Source organism: Peromyscus eremicus, chromosome 4 (genome assembly GCF_949786415.1).
Source record: "Peromyscus eremicus chromosome 4, PerEre_H2_v1, whole genome shotgun sequence".
Taxonomy (NCBI): Eukaryota; Metazoa; Chordata; class Mammalia; order Rodentia; family Cricetidae; genus Peromyscus; species Peromyscus eremicus.
The window spans coordinates 105,919,225-105,929,598 of record NC_081419.1 but is presented as its reverse complement, the minus strand read 5'-3'; the positions used below and the strand labels follow the sequence as shown (position 1 = coordinate 105,929,598).

General features: G+C 50.2%; 1 protein-coding gene across 1 annotated transcript; it reads right to left on the bottom strand.

Annotated features, from left to right (window-relative positions):
* Window positions 1-1,358: 1,358 nt before the first annotated feature.
* On the bottom strand, window positions 1,359-5,243 carry Prnd (prion like protein doppel). The gene is made up of 2 exons (XM_059261467.1): window positions 3,834-5,243; window positions 1,359-3,630 (listed from the first exon to the last, which is right to left on the bottom strand). Exon 1 carries the CDS (start codon window positions 4,395-4,397, stop codon window positions 3,861-3,863), a length of 537 nt encoding a protein of 178 aa, XP_059117450.1. The 5' UTR covers window positions 4,398-5,243; the 3' UTR covers window positions 1,359-3,630; window positions 3,834-3,860.
* Between the last annotated feature and the right edge of the window lie 5,131 nt (window positions 5,244-10,374).

The window sequence follows — 10,374 nt, the reverse complement described above, 5'->3', positions numbered from 1 at the left end:
TGGGGTCCACAGGGTGGGATCTTGAGCATTCTTGGTGCCTGTTTCTGCTCAGAGGCAACACTTCCACTGAGCCTCCAAGCCTAAGTAATGATTCCTACTTGCTAAGGGACTAGCTGAGTGTGTTTCCTTGGGGCCTTCTTTGGACAGTTTAGGATGGGCTTAGAGAAGTCTCGAAGCACAGGAGCTTGCTCCCACTGTTCCAGGAAGTCCTGATTTACTCCCATTGACAAGGTCCCGAATTCCCAGTGGTAGGCTGGTCTGATCCTTTGCCTTCTACAAGAAATGTGGGTGCCCAGTGGAAGTGGATCTGTGCTTGTCTGACTCATTGCCTTGGGGCAGAAAGGACAAACATGTGGCTGCTGGCCCGGCTAGGCTTGCCAACAGGTTCACTGTCCAAAAGGCCTGTGTCTAAGCTTCTGGTGGCACATCAGTGGAGATCTTGATCATTCTGGCAAGTGTGTTCTGTTACAAGGCTGTCTGCTAGAGTTTCAGAACAGACCCTGGTAGACTCCAGAATGTGCTGTATGGGAATACCCAGGCACCTTAGGGCACCCTTGTCTAGCTTTACACAGTAATGGAGGAAAAGTGCTGGGCAGGGGTGTGAGTGTGTCCATACTGCAAGTGAAGCAACCCTTGAGGTTCCCGATACAATGTGCCACCACCTAAACCAGTTACTGAGAGTTTGGGGTAGGGAGGATCATGACCACTGCTAGTGGCACATCTCACGAAGCCTAGAGGAGGAGATTCTGCAGGCTGGCAGCTGCCTCCTGGGCTGTGTCAGGTACAGGGGCTTGAAAGGGATGCTGATTGGTCTTTTGCCTAAGCTGAGAGGGGAGGGTGGCTACTGTGACCGAGCTCCATCCTGTTCTATTGAGCCTTACAATCTGGAGCATCCTCACTGGGATGCAGGACTGGCATGGACAACTTTACTGAGTCTGTCCAAAGGGCAGGGTCAAACTGAACCCCAGGAGTCCCCTCTTGCCCACAGACACTGCTCTTTGAGTGGAAGGCCCACAGTCTCACTGCCTAATTTTGAGGTTTCTCTTCCTCGTGTTTTGAGCCAAGGACCAGGTCTGGAGTAGAGAGTGGTTTTGTGCTGTCTGAATGGTCCTCCGGGTCCTCCGGAAGCTTGCGTGTGTCCTCGGCTGAGGACAGCAGATACAGAAACAGTGTTGGAAGGAGCATCAGCTTCACACACTGCAAAGGGATCATTCTCAGGCTGCGACAGAGGGCATCACCAGCTGTGTCCCCACACAACAGGGGATGCAAGTAAAGTTTGAGTTATAGACCTGCTTTGTTGCAGGGGTTTTGTGGGAGTGAATCTTTTCTAGAGAAATAAAACCACCAGGCACTGTGGCTGTCTCTATAAGGGTGTTTATTGTTTGCCAGGTAAGAACAATCTGGAGTTCTATCAACAAGGAAATTATTATGTCAGTCCCAGCACATCTGTGCTGTGGAATATTTCGCAGTCATCTAGAAGGACATGTTAACTAGTTAGATAGTGATCCAGGGAATTTAATGGCATTCTATTAAGTCAGGAAGGCAAACTTCAGAAACAAATATTATACACTCGATCATAGTGTTTTAAAGGTTGTAATGGAGCAAAATAAAAACCCTTGACTTTATATTTAAATACAGTAAAGGGGTACAGGTCTCAAACCAGGGTAGAAGGAGGGAGATGGGGCTGGAGAAACAAGAAAACAAAAGTCATTAAAAAAATGGACAGAAAGTATTAAATGAAGTTAAGTAAAGCTTTAAGATATCCAGCGCCCTGTATTAGGATTGCAAATTTCTACGTTTGCATTTGCAAGTGAGTGAAGGAGAGGGGAGTCAGGAGAAGTGGAAAGGCATTGACAAAATTGGATGTGAAAGTGCGGCCACTTTTCACTCTGCTCCAGCTTGCCTGAGCACCAACACGACACACACACACATGCTAACTTGGTAATGCTCAGAAGGGATAAGAAAACAATGGCTGGTGAAATTGTTCATGTTATCAAGTCACTACTAGAATAATCTACAAGTGCCATTAGGAACTCTGTTCTTAATGGTCAGCCAGTAAACTCTTGGCCAAGTCAAAGCCAGACTCGAATGTCCTCATTCTGATCTGTAAGAGTAAGGACGTCTCAGTTAAAAAATTAACAGGCAAAATTTGCAGTCAAATCCCACATGAACATTCATTTGCTGTCACAGTTAGGTTCGCTGGGTGTGACAAGCAGTGGTATGAGAGAACACAGTAATCACGGTGCATGGACTATGTCCAGTCTGAGCATTTTCACATCAGAATGAAGTTGGTAGCCAACAGCTTTGTGCGCCCACCCTAGTAATTAAGCCTCGAGCCAGGAGCTGAAACATCAACATCACCATCTAAGAACCACCTTTCTTTACTGCCTGCTGTTTAAAATGGCATGCAAAGAAGAAACTGTGAGTTCGGGGCTTCTCCTTGCTCTCTGGTTTAGGAGTAGCAGACGTCGGGAGTCCAGGAGTCTCGGGCTGGCGGCAGAGTGCAGCAGCAGGCTGGTTTCTCTGCGCTGTCTGACCAGTGGTGAAAGGTTCCGTGGAAGGCCGTGTGTCCTTGGGCTGCCCGCCTCAAGGCCCTTTACCATGTGAAGCCTCCCAGAGATGTCCTTGAGAAGAACTGAAGCAGTGGGAACTCAGCACATGAGGTACTGTTATCAGCTCTCATGTCCTGAAATGCTGCAGATGAATCCTTTGACAATACACGTTCCCACTAAGCCCCCACAGATGTTCCTTTCAAAAGAGAATACACCCTCAGCAACTCCTGGGGCCCCCCCGAAAGGGGAGGAGGGCCCGTGGAAGGATCTTCAAAGGTTAGATTTTTAAAAATTTAAATAATAGTCATATATATTGCAGAGAGCTCTGTACAAAGGGAGCATGTTTGAAGATGCTCACAGGATACCCAAGAACACACACACAGGACCAGGGGACATCAGAGGTAAACAAGCATCTGGGCTTGGTCGCATGTCTGTAATCCCAGCATTCAGGAGGCAGAGGCCAGAAGATCCTGAGTTTGAGGCCAACTTGGGCTACATAGATTCCCATCTAGAAAAACAAAACAAAGAGAGAAAAAAAGAAAGATGCAAACGTGTCATTTACAAGGGGTTTCTTAACTCTGCAGATCACTGCAGGCAGGGACTAGAGCAGCAAATACCAATCCTTGTGAAGCAGTATCTAGCCCTACAAATGCATCCCGCCCTGCAGTTGCTCTCTGGGGGTGAGTGGAAAATTCCCCTACAATCTGATTTCTGAACCTTTGTCTTGTGTAGTGTCTCCTTCAGTTTAACTTCTTTGTAATATTTTAGTCTCACTGTCAGGTGTCAAGGTGCAGAGCTGTTGCCCAGGGATCCCCACTTATTTCAGGGTGTGACTTCCACTCCACACACACAGGCCTGGACTGGGACCTGAGTCCTGAAGTGATCACCAGGCAGCTTCAGGCTACACAGAGCAGAAAACCTGAGGGGAGACAGACCAGGGGAACCCCAGCTCTGCTGCATCCTGTCTGTGCTGGAGGATGACTTCAGCAATGTAAACCTCAGTTTCCTGGCTCCGTCCACGAGCTGGGGAATCACGTGCAGTTTCTGTGTTCTTTCGCTGGTTTATCACCTAGTGTAGCTGCAAAAGTGGGAGCAAGCCAGGTCCCACAGGGGTGGGGCATGGGGACAGTGAAACACCTTATTAAACACACGGTGGGGAGGGGAGTACTCGGGAGGGACTTTTGAAGTGCCGTGAATCGTCACACATTGGTACCTTCAGACACTTAGGGGCTAGAGAGAGAGAACTGGGGTACCTCTGCCCACCTTTGCCCACTGGCTTACCTCTGTGGCCGCCAGCCTCGTTGCTGTTTATTTTACAAAGAACCAAATGAAACCCAGCAGGCAGACCATTGCTGGCTGGTCCACAGTGACCCGCAGTGCAGCTCCCCTTTCCAGCCAGAAATCGCAGCGCTTGGTGGAGCAGATCTCTTTGATCAGCCGCCAGAGGATTCGCTGGTGGAGCTTGCTATCCTGCTTCTCCCGGGAGAACTCAGCCTGGTTGGCCGCCTGGGTGGCGTTGATGCAGCTGGTCACCAGCATCTCCTTGGTCACATTGGCATCAGAGCAGCCTTCATAGTAGATCCCATCTGGGAACTGCCAGTAGTTGGCCGCGTAGTACCTGTTGCCCTCTGCTCCGAAGTCGATGTCCAACTTACGCCCTTGCTTGATGAAGGCTCCCGGGCGGTTCTCAGCCACGCGGGCTTCGGTGATCTGGACGCTGCTGGGCAGGGCCTTCCGGTTCCACTTGAACCTGTGCTTTATGCCCCTTGCCTTGACTGTGGAGAAGTGGCTGGCAAGCAGCATGCAGAAGATGGCCAGCCCCCATGTGCCCAGGCGCTTCATCATGGTGTGAGAATCTGCAAGGAAAGGCTGGGCTGTCACCCTCCCCACAGGCCTCAGACTCCCGCCCTCCAAGAGGTGACAGATTTTAAAGGAAGCCTCAGCTCATAATGACATCTCATGCACAGGCTGCCTAGGGCCAACTTCCTAGTAGCTTTCTCTGTTTTGCCCAGGGATTTCTCCACTTGGTCTGATCTTTGCTGTTTGGGTAGGATGAGAAGATTAGAAAGCTGTTGACCATGCATAGGAAAACAGATGCACCATGAAGGCACCTCTTCCTTGTGTTGCCCAGGTCTTTCAAGGCAACGACCCCTGGGAGGTAAGAGTTGGAACCAAAGGGCCTGATCAGGGCTGTATTTTCAGTTTTCCTTGTTGCCCCGAGGTGGCACTGTCCCATTATGTTCCACTGTCTACTCTAAGAAATGGCTGCTGATTCCAAAGAGATCAATGAGAGGAGGATGGACATGCAGCTGGGAGTCCCAGCCTCCTACGTCACCATCAAAATGTGCTGCTGGTAACTTCCCCAGTCTCATCCAGGGGACAATGTACCCTCTGCTCATCCCAATAGCTTCCAGTCACACACCACGTCAAGCCCTTCTGTGATACCTAATTCTCACAAGGAGAAAGCACTTTTATCCAATTTTTATAAGAAGTTGCTCCGGGATTCAGAGATATCAAGTAATTTGCCCAAAGCTGCACTGTAGGAGTTGGCCAGTTTGGATTCAGCGTTGATTCTGAGAGCGTGCACCATTAACTGCCCCACTGGCCGTGAGGAAGTCCGGGACAGGTGCTGCTAATGGTTTGTGTTGCTGGGGGCATGACGACTCCTAAACCAAACAGAAATCAGGGCTGTTGAGGGGTTTCAGGAGACATTAGAGCAGTGGTTCTCAATCTGTGGGTCCAGACCCCCTTGGGGTCACACATCAGATAAACTGTGTATCACTTATTTACATTACATTTCCTAACAGTAGCAAAATTACAGTTGTGAAGTAGCAACAAAATAATTGTATGGTTGGGGGTCACCACAACACGAGGAACTGTATCAAAGGTCCCAGCATTAAGCAGGTTGAGAACCACTGCATTAGGGGAAAGGGATGTTAGCAGGACTTGGGAGACTGCCAAGATTATCCCAGGGTCCAAAGAGCTGCTGATCTCAGGGACTTTCCCTCATCCCTGTCATCTCCAGCTGTATCAGCTGTGACATCTTGCTCCTGAAGTTAGTTACTGTGGAAATCCACCCTGAATGCCAGCACCAGAGTATTCCAGCATCAAGCCCTTTGTCTATCTTGATCAGGGACATAGATTCCTACAGCACAATGGGGCGGGACTACCACCTAGATGAAGATTTACTGTGGGTCCCTGGAGTGCCACAGCAAGCATGCCTCCCCCGCTCTCTGCTGCATCCCTAGACAGACTCTGGGGTAACACTGATGCTTATTTTACAAACAAAACCAAAAGAAGACCCAAGCTCATCCCAGCCTATGAGCATACCCTGTCACTTCTGGAGGATGCAGAGGGGCTTCACTGCCCCATCCCCGTGGGCACTGCCAGTCTCAGCCCTTGGTTGGGTAAAATACCCAGCCTCTAGCACCTCCCACCCCAATCACAACGAACTCAAACCATCTTTTCCCCAAAGAGGACCAAGTATGAAGTAAATATTTATTGATTTCCAATAGGGGCTGTACCCCCATGTTATCAGACCATATCGTGGTAGGAGAAATCTGAAATAAGAGTAATATCATGGAAGAATTCTAAGAGTGAGTCAAACATTTTTTAAAAATGAAAGCACAGATTTCTTGAGAAAGGACTTAGCTTTCACAGATAAGGGCTTAAAAGCAGAAGCAAATTTCCCGCCAGTTAGCCCTGAAGTAGCGTTTCCCAGGAGCATCAGAACATAGGAATGCAGGGGCAGCTAGACCTGAGGTGCTCATAGCTTCCCTGCCTGGGATCCTGAGGCAGGAAGGGAAGTCACAAGCCACCGCTGGGTCTGGGAAACCCCTGCCACATACCTCAGTTCTCTGCTACTGTGACCTCTGGAGCCTGGAGAAGGTGTCCCGTACTGCTCCGGAACACTTTCTCCAGGCCACCACTCAGCTATATAGGCGCTGCTGGGGGGAGGGGGCCTCGCTACCGCCCTCCAAACAGGGCAGCCCTTCCCTCCACGGCAGGACCAATCAAGGGCTCCCGGGTCACTCCTCCATCCTGGAAGATTGGAGCTTCTCGTTACTCTTCACTGATGAAACCACGTGAAGATCTTGAAGTTAAGAAAGGACCTGAGAACAATACTCAGAACTACAGCTTGGGCGTCTTCCATTGCCCGTATTCAAGGCGACTTAAGGAAGCCTTGCTGGACACATCTGTTGTCCTGCCCTTTAAGATAAGCCTCCAGTGGCCAGGGGCCTCTTTCAGGCAGCCTCTAGGGGAAGAAGCAATTAAGAAGGACTGGCATTTGCCTGCATTCTCATGCCCTGTAGCTGGAGTCCATCAAGGTGGAAGAGTTGCTGGGCTTCTCCTGATTAGATGGAAAAGCAGGACTGACTGAGCAGAGAGACAGACTTGAGGACTTCGCAGGACTTTGGGCTGTTTGGGGTCCCTAGGGATACTTTAGGGTCAAGGTTAGCCCCAAGGCCAATAGGTTCCAGACCTGAGAGAACTGGGGAGGTAGAGCTATTCCCTGAGGGCCTTTACTACCTGAGAGGCTCAGGCGCAGTGAGGAGGAGGGGTTAAATCATGCCGCCACCCCATGGAGGGAGGCTCACAGGTAGGGGTGACTGTCCCCAGGCCTTAAACACTGGAACTTTCCGGAGTGATCACTACAGAAAAGCAAAATTGAAAGTGAGTTCTGTAGGTAAGGATAGGTAAGGTTGCCTGTAAACATAATGCAGTGTTCAGTGTGATCCCACTGCTGTTCACTGCAACTGTAGTTCTGGGCTCCTTTGCAAACTAAATTAAGCTGTCCTCCCTGTAATAATCAGCAGATGGCGCCAGAACAACGTACAAAGATTTTCTGCCTGACTGTGACTTTATGCTGTCGCAGCAGAACTACTGTAGTTGGATTGAGGATTTCCAGCTGCGCCCCCCACCCCACCCCTTACCTTTGTTTGACTTTAAAAAATTGTTTCATTTCTTCTTTTAAAAAATGTTTGCGTTTCTTTGTAGACTTACCAACTCTGTGCGTGTGAACACACATGACCCAAACACCCCCACAGTAATCCTTGTGTAGATTATTTGCAAAATACAGAGAAGCAAAAAACAAACAGGCGGGTGGTGGTGGTGCAGGCCTTTAATCCCAGCACTCGAGAGGCAGAGGCAGGAGGATCTCTGTGAGTTTGAGGCCAGCCTGGTCTACAGGGCAAGATCCAGGACAGGCTTGAAAGATGCACAGAGAAACCCTGTCTCGAAAAACCAAAAAAGAAAAAAAAGAAAAAACAAACAAACAAAAAACCACTTCTAATATTTTACTACCCAAAGACATTTATCACTGAAAATTTGTTGGTTATATACATACGTAAGGACATAATTAGTGTTTGTTGCAGAAGGACCCAGAATCTTCTAGTCTTACCGAAACTCTGTACTAGCTGGGTCACAGGCTCGCACAGCTCCAAGGCCACTTAGCCTGGCAGCAATGCAGCCTGGGGCCTCACCCCTCCACACAGAGTCTGTGTACTGTCCCTGCTGCTGCCCACCCCCCTCGGCTCTCCATTCCTTTTCTGAGCAGGGCTTTGGTAGAGTAGGAGGCAACGTCCAAATGAAGAGACTTCAGATTCCTCTTGATAGTGAACAAAAGGCTGTTCTCAAAGACATCCAGAAGTGTGGAGGACAGAACATGCTGGAGAAGAAGGAGGACTCTGCAAGCAGCCAACAAGACAGGAGAAGTGTGTGAGGCGGCCTGCCTCACAGACAGCCTTCCAGCTCTAAAGGGTGGGAAACAAGTGAGCAAGAGAGAGGCTTCTTTCCCGGAGCAGAGAGACCAGGGCCTCAGGCATCGTCTCCCCACCCTGACAGTGATGGGCAGGCTACCAGGGTGTAATGGGCCACCCCTGGGGTGTGGGTGTTCGGGACCCCGGGGGGCTACGGCACATGTCTTGTCAATACACAAATACCAGAAATTTAAGTGTGTTGAAAAGAAGTGACAGGGAAAGGGGAAACTCCAATGTGCATAAATGGTCTTCATTCGATGAATTCCTCATTTTGATTAGATCTTGGATTAGTTAAGAACACTTAGTAAATACAGTGACCATCAAGACACAACCTGCGATGTCAAATAAACTCTACTTCAAAAGGTTTCTGTGTGAGAAGATCATTCCTGCATACGTGCCGAGAAGTGACGAGAATGGGTTAGCCAAGCTCCATCACTAATGCAGCCAGGAAGGAAGGAAGGAAGGATGGGAGGGAGAGAGGGAGGAAGAGAGGGAGGGAGGGAGGAAGGGAGGAAGGAAGGGAGGGAGAGAGGGAGGAAGAGAGGGAGGGAGGGAGGAAGAGAGGGAGGGAGGGAGGGAGGGAGGGAGGGAGGGAGGAAGGAAGGGAGGGAGGAAGGAAGGGAGGGAGGGAGGAAGGAAGGGAGAAAGGAAGGAAGGGAGGGAGGGAGGGAGGAAGAGAGGGAGGGAGAGAGGGAGGGAGGGATAAAGGAAGGAAGGAAGGGAGGGAGGGAGAGAGGGAGGGAGGGAGGGAGGAAGAGAGGGAGGGAGAGAGGGAGGGAGGGAGGGAGAAAGGAAGGAAGGGAGGGAGGGAGGGAGGAAAAAAGGAAGGAAGGATGCAGGAAAAAGAGAGAGGTGGGAGGGAGGGAATGAGGGATGGAGGGAAGGAGATAGATAGATAGATAGATAGATAGATAGATAGATAGATAGATAGATCCTAGTCTCCAAGATGAGGTGGGACTTTAAGAGATCATGAAGGAAGAGTCCCCATGAGTGAAGTTAGTGCCCTTGCAGAGAGGCTGAGAAGCCCCTCATTGCTTCCGCCAGGGGAAACAAGCAAGAACAGTCGAGGACGAACCAGGGAGCAGGCGCTTACCCGCTGGCACCTTCACCGAGAACTTTTTTGTTGTGCTTAATTTCGATGGTCAAATTGATTGGCTTGAGAAGCACTCAGGGGATTGGTGAAGTCCCCTCTGGGGTGTCTGTGAGAGTGTTTCCAATGCTGCTCAGATCCCGAGGGCTCTGACCTACTGACTGGATTCAGCCTTTGGTGGACTCACATTATAGCGGAAGGTGGGATGAAGAGTCCTGGAGAGCTTCATCTTGCCTTGGCCGCTTCCTGCTTGGCCCTCTTCTCTCTTCCTGTCTCTTCCTGTGAGGTGAGGATGCTCGCACCAGAGAATGGAGCTGTGGTACAGCAAGTTCTCCAAACTGTCGCATTCCCGCCCAGGAAGAGAGAGGGAAGCTGGGAGGGAAGAAAGAGGGAAGAGAGAGGAAGAGGCACCTGGGAACTGATCCAAACTTACAAGTCTCAGAAAGCTGAAACCTAAAGGAGCCACTAGCATCCCCACCTCCCCCCCAGGGAGATGCGACTGGCAGGGGACAAGTTACCTGCAGAGCCACCAGCTTTCATTGTGCGGGGGACTCCAGGGATGCAGCTGCCCCACTTGTCACCTGTGCCTCTGGATGGGCTTCAGGGTGATGCAGACGCCCTTCAGTCAGTCACGTGTGCTCCTTACTCATATTCCTGTAAGTAGCCTCAATAAACTCACGGGTGCACTGAGCTGGACTTGAGTGGAGTTGCTTCTTGAGTCTATCATCAGTGACCTCTCTGTCGTGAACAGACATTGATTTGTGCCTCCTCGGAAAGAGTCACACAACACAATTGGCACATGAACAGGGACGACAGAACCAAAGATGAGTAGACAAGTGACTTCGCGAAGCTCAGAAGGGGTCGAAGCATGCCTAAAACCCGGATTTTCTCATCCGGAGAGTGGTGGGGAGTTTGGCTGCTCCCTGGCCTTGCCCAGGCAGACCCCAGCAGATAGACTTCCCCGAGTGAGTGC